At 38.3% G+C, this 26271-nt stretch overlaps 1 protein-coding gene across 5 annotated transcripts in view; it reads right to left on the reverse strand.

Moving 5' to 3' along the window:
• Positions 1-26271, reverse strand: part of HIPK1 (homeodomain interacting protein kinase 1) — a 52053-nt gene that overhangs the window by 21468 nt on the left and 4314 nt on the right. For all 5 annotated transcript variants that reach the window (XM_061121095.1, XM_061121092.1, XM_061121094.1 and 2 more), the window contains 4 exons: positions 19469-20546; positions 9807-9930; positions 1008-1127; positions 144-230 (listed from right to left, as the gene is read on the reverse strand). In XM_061121095.1, coding sequence (XP_060977078.1) covers positions 144-230; positions 1008-1127; positions 9807-9930; positions 19469-20544 — 1407 coding nt within the window. In that variant the 5' untranslated portion in view covers positions 20545-20546. The remainder of the gene's footprint in view (positions 1-143; positions 231-1007; positions 1128-9806; positions 9931-19468; positions 20547-26271) is intronic.

Raw genomic sequence — 26271 nt, forward strand, 5'->3', positions numbered from 1 at the left:
GAATATTAATGTGTTTATGTAAAAAATGAAAAAAAACACTAGATGATAATAAACTGAATCTATCTTTAATATAACTAATAGAAGTATATCTCTGATTAAGAAGATACACAAATGTCTGACTTTCTGAAACATTCTATACTCACCTGAGCCATATCATCTAAGCAATTAAAAATGTACTTTCGAGCTTCTTTTGACTTGATCCCGGTCTCCAATTCATGTTCTTCAGGTGTCTACAAAATACAGTTTTTTAAAAATTCCATCTGTATGATATTTCCACATTTTATTCTAAATTAAAGCCAGATTACAAAGAAACAAGTATTATCATCTTCCCAACCAGAGGTCACAAACATGAAAGTAATTTACAACCAGGAAGTCTTCCAGTAGAGATGGGACTTTGATACCTAGCCTCCCTTTCAACAGTGATAAAATAAATGTGAACCAATGATGTAGCACAGTTCCTGAAGGATGTCAGTTAAGAAGAGACATAGCCATTTTTCTCTAAAAGCTACATTCAAATGAAACTATATTTCAAATGCTAACTATTCAAAAGGTTCAGAGACAGAGAGTGCTACTGGATTAATTAAATTACTCACATATCAATGTTTTCAAGAAAATAGGTAAGGTCTTAATATGGGCAATTATAAAATTATGCTATTGTCTATTTATTGAGAATTCACTAAAAAAAAAAAAAAAAACACTACTAAATTACTCTAGTTCTTCCTATCACTCAATGATAAGTAAGCACTACTTTTCATACCCTCTTCTTAGCTGCTGATTCAAATATATAAAATAATCTCAGCTAACTGAGCTAACTGTACTGGAATTTAATGTTTTAACTAAGGATAAGGCATACGGGTACAGTGAAGTAATTTCTCGAAGTATTTCCTCTTGCAAATATACATTCTCACTGCCCACCCTCCTTTGCCTCAATTTAATAACTAAACTTTGAATTCAAATTGAGATTAAGGAGTACAGGAATGAGTAGTATAGAACAATAAAAGTCAGACCTTAAGTCTCCATAGCGGGTATCCCAAATTAGGATCTCTGTTGAAAAACCTAGTAGTTTTTGTTCCGGCACTGAGAAGATATTCAGCTGGCAGGCCTTGTGTTTGTGAAATGTAACGAATCTGAAATGTCAAAATCATCAAAACATTGATTTGGAGTGAAAAAGGGAAAATTATTAAAAACTTTCACACTAAAATATTATTAGCTGTAGTCAAAAAAAAAAAAAAAGGTACCACAAAGAAATTAACTATTTGATCAATACAAATGAAATTTATCTGTAAATACATATATTATTCCCAAATATTTATTTAGTAACTTTGTCACTATACCTGTTATTTACAAGGAAAATTCAGTTTTGAAAATTTTCTGTGACCTTTATTGGTTTCCTGTAGACTTCTGACAGAGCTCAAAAAAAAAAAAAGAGATTTCTAGGACAGAACAGAAAGTTTTCAACAAACTATTTCATGGATTACCAAGGTTATGTTTGTTGATATATTATCAGATTCAAAAGATCAGGAAAAAATTTCCATAAGCCTCTTTCTTCCTTAGCTACCTCTAGCTCTAACTCTAGCTCCAGTCAATAGTCCCTAGTCAATTGTCCCTGCTCTAAACTGCCACAGAGCTTCTCTCTCATATCATAAAATTAAGCACTTAATTCAGTTTCTCTATTCCCACATTAATAAAGGGCAGGTACTATGTTCATTCATTCACTATTTATTGAACAACTACTTTGAACTAGGCTAGCAGTTCTCAAAGTGTGGTCTGGGGAACACTGAGGGGTCCTCAATATCTATTTAGGAGTCTATGAAATATAAACTATTTACATAATAGTACTAAGAAGTTATTTGCCTTTTTCATTTCTTTCTCACGAGTATACAGTAAAGAGTTCCAGAAGTAATGTGTGATGACATCACTGCTCCAATGGCTAATGAGACATGTGCTTACATATTCTTGTGTTTTAAAAGTTTCCCAGTAAATAAATAAATAAATAAATAAATAAGTTTCCCAGTTTCATTGTCCACACCTGTCTTTACTTTCACAATGCTGTCTACCCTAAAAGGTAGTCTGCTCCTTTCCCACGCTGCTCAGCTGGTAAAGAATCCACCTGCAATGTGGGAGACCTGGGTTTGATCCCTGGGTTGGGAAGATCCCCTGGAGAAGGGAAAGGCTACCCACTCCAGTATTCTGGCCTGGAGAATTCCATAAACTATATACATAGTCCATTGGGGGTTGCAAAGAGTTGGACACAACTGAGCAACTTCCACTTAACCAATTGAAAGGAAAATAATAGGTAATTTTTTTTTTATACTCCCCCCACCTCCAGGAGCTTCCCAGTTGGCGCTAGAAGTAAAGAATCCACCTGCCAACACAGGAGACACAAGAAACAAGGGTTCGATCCTGGGTCAAGAAGATTCCCTGGAGTAGGAAAATGGCAACCCACTCCAGTATTCTTGCCTGGAGAATCTCATGAACAGAGGAGCCTGGTGGGCTACAGTCCATGGGGCAGAAAAGAGTCAGACAACTGAGTGACTAAGCACACCTACTCCATATGAGAATGGCTATATTTAACGATGAAATTACAAACTTGAAAGCAAGGATATCTTACTTCTCATCTCTCTTCCCCAAAAACTTCAGTTTTAATTTTTAATGCAATATATATTTATAGACATAAGCTATATAAACAGAGCTGTTTGGGGTCCTCAACATTTTAAGAGTATAAAGCAGAGGTCAGTCTAAAGGCCAAACCTGGCCTGCTAGCTATCACAAGACAATTTCAGACAACAGCAGGATATTACCCTGAGTCTGTGGGACATACACAACTGGAAGCCGAAATAAAGCATTAGCAAAATAGGAAAAAAAAATTTAAGTTGCAAATAGGAACATTTTAAATGTGAACTTCTTCTGCATACAAAAAGGGTGAAATATTATGTAACATCCAGGATAAAATCTGTGCAATTAAATACTATGCAGACATTTTAAATGACAGAAGTATATTTATTGACATTGTAAGAAAGACATTTCATAATATCCTAAATGAAAAAGCAGATTATCAATTAAATACAAGCTCACTTAAATTATACTTCCCTGATTCTAAGAGGCATATTTTTTCACATTAACATCTTTGCAATTAGGGTATGTCTTAACAACTGATAGCCACAATAAATCATGGTTTAATTGCAAGCATTCTTTCTTATAGGTACAGAAAAGTAGTGCATCTCTCAACCAATGGTGTCTTAGATTTGATAAACACAGTGTCTATATCCATTTATATTTGAAACATAACTATATGCAGCGCATATTCATTCATTCATTCTTTCAGTAAGTACTTATTGAGCCAGACAATGATGATTTTTAAAATAAACATGGTTCCTGCTCTCACAGACCTTGCAGTCAAGTGAAGGAAACAGACACTGAATGTATAAGTCAAACTGAACAGGTATCCTGAAGAAAATAAATAGGCTTCTACAAAAGGAACCTAACCAAGACAGAGGACTGGTGAGGAAAAGGTCCTTGAAGAAGTGACACTTTAGCTAATAAATGAGTAGGGACTGACTAAATGAAATAAATGAGTGGTGGAGAAGCATTCCAGACTAAGAGAACAGTATGCATGAGGGCCTGTGCTAGAAGGAAACACTCTTAACCAGTGCTGAAATAATGCCAGTGGGTCTAGAGCAAGAAGTGCAAGAAGTGGTATGAGAGCAAATCTAGGAAGGGAGAGAAGGGGAGGAACAGCCCACGTAGGGGTTCAGAGGCCATATTAAGAATTTAGCCCTTTATTCTAAGTGACAGGAAACCACTAAAAGAGCAGAGGAGTGGGATCATCAAATTGGTGTTCTGAAAAAAATCACTCTGGAAAAAAGACTGGAGGGAGGCCAGAGTAGATAGAGGGAGGTTGTCTAGTAGCCCATGTAAGTGATGGAGACAGACTGGACTAGGGTAATAGCAGTAGGAAAAAATGAGGATACTCAAGAGGCATTAGGACATAGACGGTCAGGCGATGCATGTGAGTGCACATGCACACATACACTGCAAAACTACATTTTCCTTCATAGAATTTATCTCAATGGTACTATTTAATTATTTGTATAATTATTAATATCTATTTCCCATCACGAATATATAGGCTCCATGAGGGCAGGGACAATGTTTTATTCAGTGCTGTATCCCACGTAATCAGAGCACCTGTGATACAAAGTAGGTACTCAATAAATATATAAAGAAAATTAACAATTAAACGTGTAAATAAATATAAAATATACCAAAATGTAACAGGTTACCTTGGAGGCGTAGAACTACTAAAGTATGAAATTTTTGTCTCTTGTCTCACTGCATCTTTTCTAATTTGTCTACAATGATGCACTTAACAAAACTAAAACATTAAAAAATTTTAATAACTGTTAAAGTAGAATGGGAACTATCATACAGATACTGCTTTTCAATAGCTTAAAATAAAGCAACAACAAGAGCCCCACCTTTATGTAAACAGAAAGTGTTACTGTCATTTGTTATTTTAAACAACTGAAATGTTTCCAACAAAGTTGATGCTATTAACTAATATCTGGAGAGGGTACACACATTTGACTTTACGACTCAAAAACATCTGCTAGTAAAATCTCAACTTTAGCATTTCCAAAAATGCCACAGTTGATATCAAACTTAACAATGAAAGACTGCTTTCCCCTTAAAATCAGGAACAAGACAAGAAAATCGACTCTTGCTATTTCTATTCAACACTGTACTGGTGTGGTTCAGTGCAAAGCAGTTAGGCAAGGGGGAAGAAAAGGAATCCAGATTGGAAAGGAAAATGGAAAATTTATTTGTAGATGACACGATCTTCTAGTTAGAAAACTGTAAGGAATTTATCACAAAACTATTCGAACTAGAGTCATTAGAAAAGAGTTCAAGAAGGGTGCAGAATACAAGATTACAAAATTCACTGCATTTCTATACACGACCACTGAACAACTGAAAATAAAATTAATAATTCTATTCACTAAAGCATCAAAAAAAGAATACTTAGAAGTAAACTTAACAAAAGAAGTAAAAAACTTGAACTCTGAAAATTACAGAACACTGCTAAAGAAAACCTAATAAATCAGATCATGTTTATGGATCAGAAGTCAGTACTGTTAAGATGGTGATACTTCCAAGTCATCTACAGATTCAAGAAATCCCTACAAAAAATAAATAAATAACTTTCTTGGGACAAAAACAGAAAAATCCACCCTAAAATTCATATTGACCCTGAATAGCCAGAACAATCTTGAAAAGAACAGAGGATTCACGCATAGCTCAGTCGGTAAAGAATCTACCTGCAATGCAGGACACCCGGGTTCAATTCCTGGGTTGGGAAGATCCCCTGGAAAAGGAAATGGAAACCCACTCCAGTATTCTTGCCTGGAAAATCCCATGGACAGAGGAGCCTGGCAGGCTACAGACCATGGGATGGCAAGAGTTGGACACAACTTAGCGACTACACCACCACCACCAGAGGACTCACAATTACTGTTTCAAAAACTGGCTGCCACCAGACAGAGAAAGACAAATACACATGATGTCACTTATACGTGGGATCTAAAATATGACACATAGGAGCTTATTTACAAAACAGAAATAGACTCACTGACATAGAAAACAAACTTGTGGTTACCAAAGGGGAAAAGGGATGAGAGGGATGAATTAGGAGTTTGGGATTAACAGATATCCAGTACAGGGAACTATATCTATTATCTTGTAATAACCTATAATAGAAAAGAATGTGAAAAACACACACACACACACACACACAGGAATCACTCTGCTGTACACTTGAAACTAACACAACACTGTAAATCAACTATACTTCAATTTAAAAAAAAAAAGAAAGAAAACTGACTACCAAATTATAGTAATCAAAATAGTGTGGTACTGGCATAAGGACAGATATACGATATAGGTCAATGGAAAAGAACCAACAGTTCAGAAATAAATCATTGTATTTATTTATGGTCAACTGATTTTTTACAAGAATGCCCAGACAATTCTTGGGGAAAGAAGTCTTTTAGAAAACAGTATTGAGACAACAGAAAACCCACGTGCAAAAGATTGAAACTGGATACTTTCCTCACCCAATATTCAAAACTTAATTTAAAATGACTCAAAAACCTAAATGTAAGAGCTAAAACTATAAAACTATTCGAAGAAAACATAGGAAAAAAGCTTCTTTTGATTTGCCAATGACTTTTACGATACCTACAATTATAAGCAACAAAAGGAAAGATGACTTCATCAAAATTTAAAACTTTTGGGTAAACACTATCAACTGAGTGAAAAGACAACCCCATGGAATAGGAGAGTATGTGGAAATCATTTATTTGATACTGCTGCTAATTCACTTCAGTCGTGTCCGACTGTGTGCGACCCCATAGATGGCAGCCCACCAGGCTCCCCGGTCCCTGGGATTCTCCAGGCAAGAACACTGGAGTGGGTTGCCATTTCCTTCTCCAATGCATGAAAGTGAAAAATGAAAGTGAAGTCGCTCAGTCATGTCCAACTCTTAGCGACCCCACAGACTGCAGCCTACCAGGCTCCTCCGTCCATGGGATTTTCCAGGCAAGATTACTGGAGTGGGGTGCCATTGCCTTTTCCCATTTATTTGATAAGGGATTAATAATAAGAATACAGAAAGAACTCCTGTAGCTCAATAACAAAAATTCAAAAATGGGCAGTGGACTTGAATAGGCTTCTCCAAAGAAGATATACAGATGCCCAATAAGCACATAAAACAATCCTCATCACCACTAATCATTAGAGAAATACAAATAAAAACCCCAGAGATATCACAACATATCCATAAGAATGGCTATTATTTTTCAAAAAAGAAAGAAAATAACCAGCCTTGGCAATGATGAAGGATGTAGGGAAACTGGAACTCTTGTACATTGCTGGTAGGAATATAAAATGGTGTAACCACTGTGGAAAGAAGTTTGTTGGTTCCTCAAAAACTTAAACATAGAATTACCATATGACCCAGCAATTCTATTGGGTTGGCCAAAAAGTTCTGTAAGACGTTACGGAAAAACCTCAATGAACTTGTTAGCCAACCCAATTCTTTTAGCTTTACACCCAAAAAAAGTCAAAGTGTTAGTCACTCGTGTCCAACTCTTTGCAACCCCATGGACTGTAGCCCACCAGGCTCCTCTGTCCATGGAATTCTCCAGGCAATAGTACTGGAGTGTGCTGCCGTTCCCTTCTCCAGGGATCGAACCTGGGTCTCCTGCATTATAGGCAGATTCTTTATTGCTGAGCCACCAGGGAAGCCCCTTTAATACCCCAAGGAATTGAAAACAGGGACTTAAAACATTTGTTTAAGGCAGGAGAAGGAGATGGTTGGTTGGAGGGCATCACCGACTTGACGGACATTAGTTTGAGCAAGCTCTGGGAATTGATGATGGACAGGGAAGCCTGGCATAGGGTCCTCGGGGTCACAAAGAGTCGGACACAACTGAGCAACTGAACTGAACTGATCCATAGCACCATTATTCATGACAGCCAAAAGGTGGTAACAACCCAAGTGTCCATCAACAGATGAACACATTAAAAATGTGGTATACATATATTAATATATTTATACACAGACACACACATACACACACACAATGAAACACTATCCAGTCATAAAAAGTAATGAAGTTCTGATACATGCAATAGCATGGATGAAAAACATCATGCTAAGTAAAAGAAGCCCATCACAAAAGACCACATATTGTATATAAAGAATAAAATATACTAGAACGGGCAACTCTAAAGAGACTGAAAGGAGTCCCTAGGGTGGTAGTGGTGGGCAGTTAGCGGACAATGGGTACTGACTGCTAATAAGTACTGGGTTTCATTTTACAGTCCTGAAAATGTTCCAGACTAACTGTGGTGATGGATCACAGCCCTGTGCACACACTGCAGACCACTGAGCTGTGCACTTTAAACGGCTGAATTATGTGGTGTGTGAATTGTATCTCAATAAAGTTGCTTTAAAAGACCTCAGCTGTAGGAAGAAAGATCCTGCCTCATGAATCTTTTTGTATAAGCAAAGATACCTCAAGAGAAAGTATCCCCAATCCTGCTCTGCAACAACAACATCCGATTTATTCATTATTCAGCATGGGAAAAACAACTTTCTCCTACTACCCATAGTTTCAATCCACACACCAGACAAAAATTCTCAAAACCACCAGATCATTTCTTTACATGATAAGCCCCCACTGTACCTGAGCTTCTAGATGTAATTTTACTTGGTTCCACTTCCTAGGAACATTACAATATAATCTGTTTACTAAGTTTGAAGAGATGCCACAAAACAGCCGGCCTAGGAATGGCACTTTGGAGGTGATAATTGCTTGGAGCAAGGTTTCTTAATCAGGGGGTCCATGAATTCCCTAACTTTGTATATAAGACACTGTGCACATATTTTTCTGAGAAGATTCACACCAGATTTTCAAAAGAGTTTAAAACCCAAAGGGGAGAATTATTGAACTGGTTCAACTAACGGTGGTTTTCCATCATTTAATCTCCCTCACACTTATTTGTGGTTGCTAAAATAAGGAAGGTGGCTCCTGTCTCTAAGGTGGATGAAAGACTGAAAAATAAAAAATTACAACACTCAACATAACTGGTTACTTATCAAACGAGCAACTCATTGTTTATGTCAGACTCTGATGACAGGAAAGACTGAAGGCAAAAAGAGAAGGAGGTGGCAGAGGATGAGCTGGTTAGACGGCATCACCAACTCAATGGACATGAATTGGAGCAAACAGTGGAGGAGACAGTGGAGGACAGGAAACTGGCGGGCTGCAGTCCATGGGGCTGCAAAGTGTCGGACAGGTCTCAGCGACTGGACAAAAACGAACAACAACAGAGACAAGTCCAAAGAGTCAAATTTTTAGAAATTGGTAAATGCTACATCTACTCTAAAATGAACCTCGGTGAATAAGGGAAAACACTATTTTACTCTTTTTCCTTTTAGAAATTCAAAATTACCATTCATTTCTCAAAAAAAAACAAAAAAACAAAAAAAAAAAACAACAACAAAACAAAAACCTCGTGTACCTACTGTGTCCCAGATACAATGTTAGCAGTTGAGGATACACTGGTAGACTCAAGCAATCTCTGCCCTCAAAGAGCTCACAGCATAGTAGTTAGAACTGGCTTTTTGAAAGAACAAGAAATGAGAATTCACAATTTTCTTCCATGGCAAAACTTTTCCCTTTAGGACCAGTTTCTTAGGAAGCCACAGCATATCTTCTAAAGCTTTTCTATTCTGAAACACAGATCATTTATTAAAGTACCTTTCAACTCTTACGATTTCCCTCCTAAATCCTATGTTACAGAGACCTAACACACATTGCAGCTTCCAGGGTCCAATATGTTTCAGTATGCAGAGAGTAATTACTTTAGTGTGTGTCATGTGTAAAAGGAAATAACAGCATTGAATGAGCCAAAGTTCGCTCTTAAAGTTCCAACTTCACATCCTTACACTACTTTCGTATCTTAACTCACAAGACACATTAGCTAACTAAAGTCTCACTACAGATCTGGAAAAGTAGCAATCTAAAGTAATACGAATAAAATCCTTTTTTAAAGTACAGAATTGCAGATATAACTTCAGACTAAAAAGCAGGCAGACAAAATTTCATTCTTTAAAAAATTATTTCTAATTGGATTATTCTTTCCCTGCAATCTAAACACTTCACTAGTACTTCTAATCCTCTAGAATCTTTCACCAGTAACTACTTGCTTACTATTGCTATCCAAATAAACACTCTTACCTGATCATATTCTGAAGCACCAGGATAAAGAGGCCATCCCAGGAACAGCTCTGCTATCACACAGCCCAATGACCACATATCAATAGCTTCACAAAATGGTAAGCCAAGAATAATTTCAGGGGCTCTAACAAAAACAAAAATAGCAGATTAAAAAAAGTACACACTATTTTGGTAAATTGTGTTGTTAATATTCATTTTAGTATCAGTAAAGGTATACTGATTTAATGAAACTAAATACAATCTTGGGTATAAAATCTGTAATTTGAAACTCTTGGCCCTAGATATGTTTCTTGAATTTCAGAAAGGTACTACCCATGTATAAACTACAAACTGCATAATAATCCCTATAGAGTTCAGGAAGCATCACATAATCAAACACATTAATATTTCTGCAACAAAACATATGAGCAATCACACTAAGCCAGACAAATACCTTTTTTTTTTTTTTCCAGACAAATACCTTTAATCGCCTTACATTGATTCAAGTCAGCTCTTGCTAATAATAGCTTACACCAAACTTAGAAAAAGATTTAGTTTTGAAAGCTTTCTGAATTTTGAAAATTTAGCAGTTTTTATCCTTAGCACCTTTTTAATTACAGAAAAATCAATTAAGTGGCCTGACCAATAAATATCTCTTTGTGACAGATATGCCTTCTGTAGAGATAATAGTGGTTCATACCCTAGTTCCATTATTTAAAAGCCATAGGCAATTAATTTCTCTGTATCTCAGGTTCCTCATTCATAAAATGGAGATGAGTACCTACTACATAGGGTTGTGGTAAGGTTTAAATAAATAAGTAAAAAAAAGATGTTAATGATGACGATGTTGTTGCTCAAATGCTAAAGCTCTTGATCAGTGCCTAGAACACAGTAAACACTATGTAACTGTTAGATAAAACAATGACTATTATTATTAACATCATCATTTTTTAAAAACTCTGAACCTTCTGTGTGCTTTCAGAAATATTCAGTTTGATTAATACTCTAGTGAGAAACCCAACCCTAGGGAACCTTACAGAGAAGACTACAGTAATATCACAAACTAGGAGCTTTATATATATATATATATATATATATATATATATATATATATATATATATATATATGAATACATCCAAGGCAAAGTCCCACTTATAGAGAAGGAAACAGATGCAAATAGATTAAGAAATTTATCCCAAATCATATAATTAATAAATGGCAGAGCTAGAATTTGAATTCTAGCAGTCTAGCTCTGAAGTTGAGTACATTGTACTATTACTACCTCTAAGTAAGCAAAAGTTAAATACATACCCTGACGTGAAAAACCAATTCACTGAAAAAGACCCTGATGCTGGGAAATATTGAAGGCAAAAGGGGAAGAGGGAGGCAAAGGATGAGATGGTTAGATATCATCACCAACTCAATGGACATGACCTTGAGAAAACTCTGGGAGATAGTGAAGGACAGGGAAGCCTGGCATGCTACAGTCCTCGGGGTCACAAAGAGTCAGGCATGACTTAGCGACTGAGCAACAACAACAAATACATACCTATCTATATACATCTATTTGGCATTGTGGTATACATGGTGTTTTTCAAACTGTGACAGAGATAAATGGATTCAAAAGGGGGATGATAATAATAAATGACACATGTGTAGGGCCAAGTGTGTACCATGCACTGTTCTAGGTTCTTTATAAATATGGGGTTTACTTAATCCTGTTTACAACAATCTTATGAAAAGTATTATCACTGTTAAGCCCTCAATCACATGATGCACACTTTTCACATTTTAACCTCTCTGAAATTGAGACTCTTACAAATGACAGTATATTTTAGTTTAATAGCAATGTTTTTACTTTCTTATTAGTACATAAATAATATTTCATCTTATAATCAATGGCACCTTGCCTCTACATTGAAAGTATCATTTCTATTTTAAAGATAAAGAAACCGGACACTGATAGGTTGAAGTGCTCAAGGCTGGCCACCAGGCAGTCTGGGTCCAAGATCTGAGCTCTTAAAACACTTTATCATCTCCAAATAATTTCCTTTCCTTCTAGTAAGCCCCAGAATTTGAATCCGTAAGGGCACTCCAGATCCAGATCCCTCATTTAACAGGAGCTAAATGGAAAAGCAGATCTCTTCATTAGGACCCATCTCACAGCTGTCTCCTCTCAAGTGTCCCAAATTTTTACTTTCAAGCAGTATGTGTTTATTGTTGCACTATGTGTATGTGGGAGAAGGGGGAGGGGGACAAAGATTGAGTGGGGCGGGTATAAAGATATTTCTCTTAATAAGAATATTACTTTCCCAGAGTAATTTTCTAAACAGCCCCTAGAAAACAGGGTAAATTAGAGGACTCCAATAGCTTAAGATCCTGGCCTGCTGGGACTTACACTATTTGACCAGAAAGGGCAGAACCACTAATACCATCAGATTTTGTTCCATTTGATGTGCACTGTCTTTTTTAGCCAAAGAAAACAACTTTCAAAAGTGACATTCCTGTTGCAGGTGGCTGAAATTACTGATGGAATTTCAGAGTTCAATTAAATACAACCACTGTGTCATATTTGAGAGCATTAATAAACTAGAGGGCAAGAGTACCCTGAAACATAAAAGCCTTTCTAAAATTGAAAAAGAACAAAATTTTTACTTTCACTGAGCAGACTCATTAATTTCTAAGTTCATGACAGTGCCAAAAATAGCTGGCAGGGAGAATGCAAATGGCTTTGTGCCAAAATAAAAACTGGGCTTAGAACATTCCTAAACATCAATTGAAGAGCAGCAGATTGATTTTACCATTCCCACTACACCAGGAAGACATTTCAAAATCTAAAAGGTAGGTCACAGGGAGGGACCAGACCACCCAATAACTTACTTTTTTTAAAAGACAGCCATAATATGTGATAACTGTTAGGCTTCAAAGGCTTAAAATTTCAGGGAAATTAAGAAAAATGCTAATTCCATCCCCCAAACTCCATAAAACAAAAAACCCCTAAAGATTGGCTGGAATCAGTTTTTCCATTTGGTCTTGCTCTGCTTCTAGAGTAACAAAAGCAGCTAAGTATTCTGAGCTAAAGCTCACTCAAAACAGTTAACTCTACCACATCTACTATACAAAATGGTAAGAATCAAAAGAAAAAATATGAAAGCAGTAAAAATAAAACAAGGCTGCTCAATCTACTGAGGACTTTTCACTATCATTAGAGCCTAAAAATGTTAGACTTATGTAAACTCTAGGAAGCAAAAAGACTGAAGCTATAATTTCTTTATTGAAAATCATTTACAGCAGGTTCACCTCTAAAGACAGAATGTTTTAAACTTTAAATTCAGATAAAAATTCTTTGTAATATTCTCATTATGATATCATCTCTCCCCTTGGCCTCTGTAATTTCTCAATCCCTCAATGTAAACTAAACACTGAAATTCTGGTTCTACCTCATCTATATAATAAATTACTCACTCTTCTAGGTTCTTATCAGCTCTGACATTCTAACAACTAGGCAGTAAAAAAGATTACACACAGAAAAAGAAAAACAAACTAGCAGCCTTCAGTAGAAAAATGGCATTAATTGTACTTTGGACACAGGGATTCTCTTCTTTGAAGATACATTCCATCCTTAAAGAACAAATGCTAAACAGGCTCTAATTGCTGTAACCAGGTGGTAGAAATAGCAATCTTCGCCTTCTGATTTCCCAACTTCAAATTCCTATAAATTGAAAAATTCCACCTAAATCATAAAGCTCTGTTTCACTGGAACCCAGAGCAAGCTGAAGGTGGGGTAACTTGAGAGCACAAATCATTCTCTGCTCATTTTCAAGAACACTCTTGTTTCATCCCACCCATCTCAGAGGCATCAAATCAAATAAGAGATGTTATATAAAGTCTAACTTCCTGCATCTGTAGCTTAGGTGTAACTGTGGTTTCAGTGTCAAACGAAATTGGATTGCTTTTTGTCTAGGATAAACTAACAATTATACACTGGAAGTGAGAAAAAGGTTTAAGGGACTAGATCTGATAGACAGCCTGCCTGATGAACTATGGATGGAGGTTCGTGACATTGTACAGGAGACAGGGATCAAGACCATCCCCAAGAGAAAGAAATGCAAAAAAGCAAAATGGCTGTCTGAGGAGGCCTTACAAATAGCTGTGAAAAGAAGAGAAGCGAAAGGCAAAGGAGAAAAGGAAAGATATTCCCATTTGAGTGCAGAGTTCCAAAGAATAGCAAGGAGAGATAAGAAAGCCTTCCTCAGTGATCAGTGCAAAGAAACAGAGGAAAACAACAGAATGGGAAAGACTAGAGATCTCCTCAAGAAAATCAGAGATACCAATGGAACATTTCACGCAAAGATGGGCTCAATAAAGGACAGAAATGGTATGGACCAAACAGAAGCAGAAGATATTGAGAGGTGGCAAGAATACACAGAAGAACTGTACAGAAAAGATCTTCACGATCCAGATAATCACGATGGTGTGATCACTCACCTAGAGCCAGACCTCCTAGAATGTGAAGTCAAGTGGGCCTTAGGAAGCATCACTACGAAAAAAGCTAGTGGAGGTGATGGAATTCCAGCTGAGCTATTTCACATCCTGAAAGGTGATGCTGTGAATGTGCTGCACTAAATACGAGAGCAAATTTGGAAAACTCAGCAGTGGCCATGGGACTGGAAAAGGTCAGTTTTCAATCAAATCCCAAAGAAAGGCAATGCCAAAGAATGCTCAAATTACAACACAACTGCACTCATCTCACACGCTAGTAAAGTAATGCTAAAAATGCTCCAAGCCAGGCTTCAGCAACACATGAACCATGAACTTCCAGATGTTCAAGCTGGTTTTAGAAAAGGCAGAGGAACCAGAGATCAAATGCCAACATCCAATGGATCATTGAAAATGCAAGAGAGTTCCAGAAAAACATTTATTTCTGCTTTATTGACTATGCCAAAGCCTTTGACTGTGTGGATCACAATAAACTGTGGGAAATTCTGAAAGAGATGGGAATACCAGACCACCTGACCTGCCTCTTGAGAAACCTGCATGCAGGTCAGGAAGCAATAGTTAGAACTGGACATGGAACAACAGACTGGTTCCAAATAGGAAAAGGAGTACGTCAAGGCTGTATATTGTCACCCTGCTTATTTAACTTATATGCAGAGTACATCGTGAGAAACGCTGGGCTGGAAGAATCACAAGCTGGAATCAAGAATGCTGGGAGAAATATCAGTAACCTCAGATATGCAGATGATACCACCCTTATGGCAGAAAGTGAAGAACTAAAGAGCCTCTCGATGAAAGTAAAAGAGGAGAGTGAAAAAGCTGGCTTAAATCTCAACATTCAGAAAACTAAAATCATGGCATCTGGTCCCATCACTTCATGGCAAATAGAGAAACAGTGGAAAGAGTGGCAGACTTTATTTTGGGGGGCTCCAAAATCACTGCAAATGGTGACTGCAGCCATGAAATTAAAAGACGCTTACTCCTTGGAAGGAAACTTATGACCAACATAGACAGGATATTAAAAAGCAGAGACATTACTTTGCCAACAAAGGTCCTTCTAGTCAAGGATATGGTTTTTCCAGTAGTCATGTACGGATGTGAGAGTTGGACTATAAAGAAAGCTGAGCGCCATAGAATTGATGCTTTTGACCTGTGGTGTTGGAGAAGACTCTTGAGAGCCCCTTGAACTGCAAGGAGATCAATCCAGTTCTCCTAAAGGAAATCAGTCCTGATTATTCATTGGAAGGACTGATGTTGAAGCTGAAACTCCAATACTTTGGCCACCTGATGCAAAGAGCTGACTCATTGGAAAAGACCCTGATGCTGGGAAAGATTGAAGGTGTGAGGAGAAGGCGATGACAGAGGATGAGATGGCTGAATGGCATGGTTTGAGTAAACTCCAGCAGCTGGTGATGGATAAGGAGGCCTGGCGTGCTGCAGTCCATGGGGTCGCAGGGAGTCAGACACGACTCAGCTGAACTGAACTGAAACTGAAAATATGCTTTCCTTATCTAGACCTTGTCCTTCCATACATAATAAAGTGATCTCAGCTTTAAATAAAGGCCAGCTGGCCTGTTCAAAATGGAAAAGCATTGAGCTGTAAGTATGGCAAACCTTTGTGTCTAAAACCCAAGCCCCAAAGACAGCAACTTTCCTTGGAATTAATCTACATTTACATTTACAGTGGGTTAGGAAATAAAAGTATTTTCATCCAGCCACGCCTATGGCCAACAGAAACAGCATGGTGGCAAAAACTTATGTCAACTGATAGTATTCTGGCACGTTATCAGCAAGATGAAGCAATGTAAACTAAAAGGGAGGAAAGGGGAAGACTGGCTCTGAAGCCAGAATGCTCCACTAGTCAAAAGGATTACAGAGAAGTTTTCTGAAAAGACAAGAGGGTGAGGATTTAGTGGACTCTAATAAAGCAACAATGCAACATGAAGAGGACCACTGTGGATAAAATTAATGATAAAAAAGAAATGCCTGAGCTGCTATTCCCCTTGCCTTAGGCCCACCATCAAGTATTACTGTGATATAGCTTTTAAAACTATAAAAAGAAAAGATAAAAACAGACAAGGGTGGACTGGAAGACAATGTTGTTGAGATATCGGTACTATACAAGATGATTTGCAGATTCAGTGTGATCCCTATCAAATACCAAAGAGTCTTTTTTTCAGAAACAGAAAAATCTATCCTAAAATTCATACATAATTTCAGGGGACTCCAGATAGCCAAAACAATCTTGAAAGAAAATAAAACCAGAGGTCTCATACTTTCTGATTTCAAAACTTATTACAAAGCTACAAGTAATCAAAAAAGCATGGTACTGGCATAAAGACAGACATTTAGAACAATGGAACAGAATAGACAGCTCAGAAATAAACCCTCATATTTATGGTCAGAGGATTTTGACAAGAGTGTCAAGACCATTCAATGGAGAAAGGACAGTCTTTTCAGCAAATAGTGCTGGAAAAACTGAATAATCACATGCAAAAGAATAAAACTGGACCCATACTTTATACCATACAAAAATTAACCCAAAATGGATCAAAACCCTAACTATAAGAGCTAAAGCTATTCAAAGAAAACACAGGGGAAAAGCTTCATGACATTGGCTTGGCAATGATTTCCTGGTTATGATACCACAAGTACAAAGCAACAGCAACAAAAAAGACAAAATTCATCAAAATTAAAACTTTTGTGCAAATGACACTATCAAAAGAGTGAAAAGGAAACCCCAGTGACTGGGAAAAAATGTTTGCAAATCATGTATCTGACCAGGGATTAATACCCAGAGTATATAAAGAACTCTTACAACTCAACAACAACAAAAACCAAACAATCCAATTCAAAAATGGACAAAGGACTTATCCAAAGAAGATGGCCCAAAAGCACATGAAATGATGTTCACCATCACTAATTATTAGGGAAATGCAAATCAAAACTACATGAGATATCATTTCACATACATAAGGATGGCTATTATCCAAAAAAAAGCGGGAGAGAGAAAGAAAATAACAAGTGCTGGTATGTGGAGAAATTGGAACCCCATGCACAGCTGGTGGGAATAAAAAATCATTCAGTGGCTGAGGAAAACAGTTTGGTGGTTCCTCAGAAGGTTAAGTAATCACCAATATGAACCAGCAACTCTAATTCTAGTTTTATACCCCCAAAAAAGTGAAAACAGGGACTCAAATACTTGAATGCCAATGTTCATTACACCATTACTCCCAATAGCCAAAAACGTAGAAACAATCCAAGTGTTCATCAATAGATGAAAGATAAATAAAATGTGGTATATACATGCAATGAAATATTCAGTCCTGAAAAGGAATGAAATTCTGATACATGCTACAGAATTTCAGAGATTAACCTTGAAGACATTATGCTAAGTGAAGTAAGTCAGACCCAAAGGACAAATACTGTATGATTCCACTTATCTGCAATATTTAGAACAGGCAAATTCATAGGCAGAAAATCAAACAGGGTAACGGGTGGCAGTCGTAGGATAGAGTAGTTACTACTTAACGGTTACAGAGTTCCCGTAACTCTGTGGAGGGACTTCCCTGGTGGTCCAGCGGTTAAGAATCTGGCTGCTAATGCAGGGGACATGGGTTCCATCCCTGGTGGGGGAACTAAGATTCCGTGTGTGTGTTTGTGTGTGCGCGAGCGTGAGCTCAGCTGCTCAGTCATGTCCGACTCTTTGTGACCCCACTAACTGTAGCTCGCCAGGCTCCTCTGTTCATGGAATTCACCAGGCAAGAATACTGGAGTGGGTTGCCATTCCCTTCTCCAGGGGATCTTCCGAACCTAGGGATCAAACCCAAGCCTCCTGTATTGCAGGCAGATTCTTTACCGTCTGAGTACAGTACAGATCACACACACCTCGGGGCAACTCAGCCCAGGTGCCACAACTAATGAACCCGCACACCGCAACTAGAGAAAAGTCCGAGCCACAATGAAGAGCCCACCTGCCACAATGAAGATCCAGCAGAGCCAGAAAACAAAATTCAGAACCAGACAGCGGTGAAGGCTATAGGGCACTGTTAAGGTACTGCGTAACACTGAATGGTACGTGTCAAAGAGGCAAGCTTCATGTTCGGTAGGTTTTACCACAATTAGAAAAACAAAAAATATATAGATGGCATATATTCTGAATCCCTGCACAGGTTAAAATATCCTTGTATTTTTTTCACACATAAAATTCTTAGTTCAGAATTTCTATTCCCCCAAAATTTATTAGCCAAACATAAAACTTGACAAAAGTTATTTTGGCGATTACCTTTTTTACTGTTTCACTTCTTGATTGGGTGTGTGTACAATCTGTGTTTAATGCATGACCATTAAAATAAATATCAGATTCCCTAAAATTAATAACTAGACAGACAAATGAGGTACTGAGAAATAAAAGTTCATATAAAGATTTTCTCCTCTTCTTTCTTTCAGAAATGCTCCTTGATTACAGTACAGACAAAATTCTATATACTAGCATTTAAGTTCTGTTCCAATAATTACTATGTATTGAAAAGGTAGCTTTATTAGAAGTATCAATATGGAAATATAAATCACTAAAGTATAAGGTGCTTGGGTCAAGGCCATTTTAGGATAACCAAATGAGTTCATATGCAAATAAGTTCAAAGACCTATGGAGAATATTAAAACAAGAAGAGATCTTAGCAATCATCTAATCCAATTCTATTATGCAAGAGAGAAAACGTAAAATAATAAAATGATGCTACAGTTAAAACTTGGAATTAAAAAAAAAAAAACAAAACTTGGAATTATTCCAAGGCATCTCACCTGCCAAGACTGGAACCTGGAAAAAATAGCAGCATATGCCCAAATTCATCACAATTAAGTAAATATCTTATATATTTAAAGATACTTTAAAAAGGAAAGATTATGTATAAAGGTAGCAAAGAAGGAACCAGATGCTAGAATAATTCAACTAAGAACAAATTTCAGAATCAGACTGAATTAATTTTTCTAGAGTTAAAATTTCAAAAATAAAATAATGTTACATACAGGAATGCCACATACAGGGAATAAACTGAAATGTATTACCCTATTCTTTGCTGAAATCTGTAAATAATTCATTGTTATACGTAGCCCTTTGTAGTACATGTTAAATATAAAGACAGATCTCTAGTTTAAGACACGTTTTTTAGCATTTGCCACTTGCCTGTAGTAACGTGACTGTAAGTAGGTTGAGCACACAGCTTTGGAAACGTGACTAGCAGAACCAAAGTCAATGACCTTCACTCGGTAGGGCTGGCGCACTGGATCAACCAGCATTATGTTTTCAGGCTTAAGATCAGCATGAATTAGACCAAGGCTCTTGAGCTTCATCAGGGCGGTGGCCACCTGCTGCAAGATTGGCCTGATGTACTTGAGTGGCAGTGGACTAAACTTGTTCTGCTTTAGAAAATCATATAAGTTCTGCTCTAGCATCTCAAACACAAGGCAGGTATGATTCTTATGCTGAAAGCACTCATAAGAACGGACAAAATTATACTCATCAGCATTTTCACTGCTTAGGCGGGAAAGGATGCTCACTTCAATCTGTCCCTGTCTGGCATAGGAGGGGTGGTTCTTCAAGATTTTAATAGCCACAATTTCCTTGGTGCTCCGCTTCCAGCACTTAGCCACCTGCCCAAATGTTCCCCGGCCTAGGAACTCCAAGACTTCATAGCTGTTTGTCATAGAGCAAAGGATCTCATGTTGGACCAGCTGGTAATCCCCTTCTCCGCTGGAACTGCTACTCTTCGTGGTGACAGTGGTGGTCGTGGCAGCAGCACCCACCACAGTCCTGTTTTGCAGCATGAGAGGGGGATGTTCTTCTATGATTTGCACGCTACCGTTGCTGTCAACTTCCTCACTTTTTCTTTTCAATCCACATTTTTGATATGGCTCAAGCAAAGAAACGTTGCTTCTGTGAGTCAGGGTCTGGCTGCTTTGGAAGGTTGATGTAGCAGCACTGGCCGAGCTGTCAGCAGCTGTTACAACAATATGCTCCACTGCAGGAGCTGGGAGGAGGAGGCCCTGGTCGTAAGCAGGGATGTTGAAATTTGCTACCTGGTGAGAGGAGTTGGCTTGCCCTTGTGTGGCTGGGAGGGTTTTGCTGTGGGTATAATATTTGTCGTTGCTGCTCTGTCCAGAAACATCCCAGCCAGAGGGCTCTATTTTCAGTTTCTTCGCACTGCAGAAGGCACTCGACGACACTGATGGGGGGGAAAACACCTGCAGCTGTGATGCCATACCTACATTGAGAAAGAGGAAGAGGAGTTAAGCCCTTAATTTTATACAACTCCTCACTTAATACAGTAGAAAATTTTCACTTCAAAAAAAACACAAGTAAAGGTGTATCTGGCTGACTTTTTATTTTATACATTTTCCAAAACTTGTTGCCCGTTAAAGAAGAATAAACTTTTTGGTCTAATTACACATCCTGAATCACTCTTTGAGACTCAGCAATAATAGGAATGAATAGTATGAACATCTATGATGGTTTATAAAATAAAAACAACATCAATAATAATGCCTTAGATGACTGATCATCTACTATGTACCAAGAGGTAGTCTAAGCACTTCAAACACATTAATTTAATTCTCACCACAACCTTTTGAAAAAGATACTATCCTTACTTCCACTCTACAGATGAGGAAACTGAGGCAGGGAATGGTTAAAATAATTTGTCCCAAATAAAACAGCTCTTAAGTGGCAGGACTAGAATTCAAAACCAAGTTCTTTGGCCTCAGAGTTTATTCCACAGTTCTGTCTTCATTCCTGTCCTAATTAGCTTTTAATCAATTACTTAAATTTAGACATAGCTGGTATATAATATGTAACTATAAAATTCATAGATGAATCAAGTTTGGGCAGGATACTCAACATTGCCAAGTAACAGGTCCAAAAGTATCACCAAGAACAGAAACCATAAAGTAAACCTAGCCGATGACATTTTAACACAAATACAGACTTCCTACTTAGGTTTGAAATCTGGCTAGCACAAAACACAAGGATAAGAGATACAAGGTTAAGCAGAAGCATATATGAAAAACACACTTTTGTTAGCAAGAGAAACCCTATGTAATAATGTTCCTCTCTCCTCAAAAGCAAATTCAATCTTAAACTACGTTCACAGGAAAAGTAGTGTCCAGAATGTGGCAGACAATAGCTCTGTCCACTGCACTGCAAAAGGACCACTGATAAACTGACCAGAAGAAAGTAATCAGGATGAGGTGAAACCTAGAGAGGATCTTCTGAAGAACCTTGGGGAAATCATCCTTAGAAAAATATGGGGAAAGGTAACAAGAATTGCCCACTTTATTATAGACACCTCGAGCTCAATAAGCCCAAAGACTAATTACAAATTTGGACTAATTTGGACTTTAAAGTCCAAACTTGGCACTGTGGTAAAGAATCTGCCTGCTAATGCAGGAGACGTGAGATGTGGGTTCCACCCCTGGGTCGGGAAGATTCCCTGGAGGAGAGCATGGCAACCCGTTCTAGTATTCTTGCCTGGAAAATTCCATGGACAGAAGAGCCTGGCAAACTACAGTCCGTAGGCTGCAAAGAGTCAGACACAACTGAGCACAAATGTCCAAACAGTTGACTTAGCATACAAGCCATTTCATATTTATCTTCTCCCTTCTCAATTATATAACCCTCAGATGCCTCAGGGCTCATACTAATCCTCCTTCTCTTGCTTCCCTCTTTTTACTACTTCCCAACATTATTTACATTTCTCTATTTGTAAATTTTCTCTCTCTAACCCAGACTCCTCTCTTCAACTCCAAATCTTTATTTCATACTTCAATTTGGATACCTTAGAGACATCTCAATTCAACATGTCCAAAATTCAACTTTTAAGATGCCCACACTCAGTTTTTTACTTCAATTGAGAGACACTACCACACATCCAATATCTCAAGCAGAAAAGGTGGCAATGAGTCTCTGTTTCCTGATCTACAAAATGGTGACAGCAATACCTACATTACGGGGCTCTTCTGAGAATTAAATGATTTAATACGGAGGACAGGCTTAGTGTGTAGAACTCATTTAATATTATTATCCTGATTCATTCCCCTCCCTTAATCCCCATGTCTAATCTATAACCAAATCTTATCACTCCACCTCCTAAGTGAAGTGAAGTGAAGTCGCTCAGTCCTGTCCCACTCTTTGCAAACCCATGAACTGTAGCCTACAAGGCTCCTCTGTCCGTGGAATTTTCCAGGCAAGAATACTGGAGTGGGTTGCCATTTCCTTCTCCAGGGGATCTTCTCAACCCAGGTCTCCCACATTGCAGGCAGACGCTTTACCGTCTGAGCCACCAGGGAAGCCACCAGGATTCCACCTCCTAAGCATGTTTCAAATCAGCCATTTTTCTCTACCATTATTGGAACCTTTGTAGTGCAAACTGCCAGGAGACTCCAAACTCATCTTGAATGCACTCAGGGAATCTTTGTTTTTAAACCATGTAGACTGGAGGACTACTCTTTCTTAACCATCACCCTCCTTCCCCCTCCAGGTTCTTTCATTGCTTTAGATAAAGTTAAAATCCTCAACCTGTCTTAAGAAAGCTCCTCCCAACTCTGGCTGCGGTCTTACAAAATCCCCTCACTTCAATTCCTCCACCACTCCAGCCATGCTGCCCTTCTGGCAGTTTTTGGGAGGCCCTCTAGTATGCTGGGAGACTTTCTGTTAGGAAAACTGTTTCTTCTCTCTCACAAACTCCGTCACCACTGCATTCCCACACCACGCTGTTCCTACCTTATAACACTAAATTATTTATTTACAATGTTATATTCCCAGGTACTGTCCTGCTCTTTTGCTCATGTCACCAGAATGTGCCACACACTCTGGCGATACACAGACACTCGGTATCTGCTGGTTGATTTGACCACTGCCAGCCAACCTCATTTCTACTCCCTACTGCTGGTGCTAAACTCCAGGATACTCAAATGCTTGTTTTGTTTTGGCTTTTCGACAGCCCTCTCTTTTAGCTGTGCTGTCCTTGAGATAATGGGGGGAGTCTCCCCTCTAGTATAGACCGTAACTTTATTAGTCATAAGAGAACACACACACACACACCTAGAAAGGGAGGGAGCACGGCAAAGGGACGTCACAGAACATAAAAAAGCAAAGTGTGTGTTTCTTCGTGCCTGAATGTAGCTAAAAACCATCTGCGCTGGACCAAATAGCTGAAAGGAAGAGCCCTCAATCTTCAATTTCTAAAATGCTGTCTGGATTTACTTTGAACAAGTGTTTCCATAATTTATATGAACCTTGAAGAGAAAAGAAGTGTAAATTAAAAGAACATTATTGCAATTTAACTCCTAGGTTACAAATTCACAAATCATCTTGTTCCACCTATATCACTGACGTAATACCAAACTATAATAAAGCTGACATAATACCAAACTATGATAAAACGAAAACTGAAATCAAGTGGTGCCTTTACAAAACTTACCTATTAATATATGAAAAAATAACATCATGAAATCAAACATTTTTGAAATTGATTTCCATCATATATTTGCTAAATCTTTTAACAATCTATCAAAAAACATAAGCATAACCTTCTTATACCTAAAAGTGAAAAAGTGAAAGTGAAGTCTCTTAGTCTTAGCGACCCCATGGACTGTAGCCTATCAGGCTCGTCTGTCCATGGGATTTCCCAGGCAAGGGTACTGGAGTGGGCTGCCATCTCCTTCTCCAGGGGATCTTCCCCCAACCAGGGGTTGAACCCAGGTCTCCTGCATTGCAGGCAGATGCTTTACCAACTGAGCCACCTGGGAAGCTTCTTGTACCTAAGAGTATTGTAAAACTATCTGAATACAAAATTTACAGTTTGTAGCAATGTTAGGAATATGGAGGTTTAAAGTAATAACACTGAAAAGAATTCATGAAATATAACAAATTTTTTATGTATGGTCATAACTAGATACTTTGTAAAAATATTCTATTTACCAGAGCAATGTAATGACAACTTGTCACCCAATGAACTAAATAACAGATACTGATGGCTTCAAATTCACACTGAGCATTGCAAAAAGTACAAGTTCTAAGAAACTGTTCTGAAAGTTTAAGTATATAAATGAATATAATTCTTATCCAGTAAGACAAATTTAAATCCACCCATAGGGAAACAACAACCCACAATTTCAGTGGCTTTCCCCCTCCCCCCCCTCCCCCCAGCAAGGGTATGTGACACTGCAGTCACCAGTTTGCCACCAGAACTCTTATAGTGTGGGTGACATTCACCCTGACCTCAACTAGCACCATGTAGGGAAAAAAAACCCAGAATCAAAACTGCCTAGAAAAATCTACACTCTTACTTACATTACAATTTGAAACTCAGCTAAAAACAGCCATCTCTAGACACAAAATACTATGCCCCACAAAATTTGCTTTGTCAAATGGGGAGACACTTTTCTCCCTAGGTTGAGACTTCCCAAGCAAAACCATGCAACAGAATTAACATCTGTGGAAAATTTACTATGTATCACACTCTCTTGAGCATATTACACATATTTTCAATTCACATGAGAACTGCTCCCAATAAATTAAAAGCTAACTTCCTGAAAATGTTGCACCTCTTAACTCTAGCAGTAAACTAGTCTTTGCATTTCAAACCTGATTTTCCAAGGATTTAACTATCTAAATATAATGACAAACTTGCCACTGAATTAATCCCAAACCAGAACTGGTAGCCAAAAGGCTACTGGTACTTGTGTGCATTACTAAAAAGAGAACTGAGTCTTGCTAGGATCCAAGGCCTTTCACTTTTCACTTTCATGCATTGGAGAAGGAAATGGCAACGCACTCCAGTGTTCTTGCCTGGAGAATCCCAGGGATGAGGGGAGCCTGGTGGGCTACAGTCCATGGGGTCACACAGAGTCGGACACGACTGAAGCGAATTAGCAGCAGCAGCAGAAGGATCCAATGCTATCAAAAACAGTCAAATTAACACCTTCCCCACTCCCTCCCATGGGCACATCTATTTGACAGTATTAACAGGGTGCCCCACCTTAGGGGCAGGATTCCCTGGGGGCTCAGTGGTACAGAATGCAGGAGACACAGGTTCACTCCCTGGGTGGGGAAGACCCCCTGGAGAAGGAAATGGCAACTCACTCCAGTATTCTTGCCTGGAAAATCCCATGGACAGAGGAGCCTGGCGGGCTGCAGACCATGCATGGGGTCACAGAAGAGCTGGACATGACTTAGCAACTAAGCAACAACCACTACCATCCTATACTACAGATAAGTGAGAAGTGAAAGTGTTAGTTGCTCAGTTGTGTCAGACTTTGCGACTTCATCTTCTGTAGCCTGCCAGGCTCCTCTATCCATGGCATTCTCCAAGCAAGGATTTTCCAGTGGGTTGCCATTTCCTTCCCCAGGGGATCTTCCTGACCCAGGGATCGAACCCCAGTCTCCTGCATTGCTGGCAGACTCTTTACCCACTGAGCCACCAGGCCACCCACTGGTCAATGTTTTGCCTTAGTCTTCAGTGACTTCCTTCTTCTCCCTGAGACACCAATAATAAATTCCCAACACTTTTACTTGGTGTCACCTTTGTCTTTTTGATACAATTTAACAAATGGTTACCCAAATAACTGTAAAATCAGAACTACATACTGATTTCTTCCTCTAGAACTTGTCCTCAGCTGCCATGTACACAGAGGTACATATTCTCCAGTACACTGATAGAGAAAGAGTATTCAGTGGGTAAATAAGAATACACATTCTGTAAAAAAAAAAAAAAAGGTAAGACTGGGAAGAAAACTCTTCCACTGGAACACCAGATATCTCTCACTCCACCCCTACTGTACAATCCTGCACTGCTTACTTCAACTGCCTAACCTGTCTCCCCAAATAGTACTCTCTGGCCTTCTTTTTAAGCTCCCTTCTCCAATTCATTCTTCACCTTACAATCGAAGCTTTTACAAATGCATATCTATCTCCCATTTAAAATTTTAGAA

This window comes from Dama dama, chromosome 20 (assembly GCF_033118175.1).
Source record: "Dama dama isolate Ldn47 chromosome 20, ASM3311817v1, whole genome shotgun sequence".
In the NCBI taxonomy this organism is placed as follows: domain Eukaryota; kingdom Metazoa; phylum Chordata; class Mammalia; order Artiodactyla; family Cervidae; genus Dama; species Dama dama.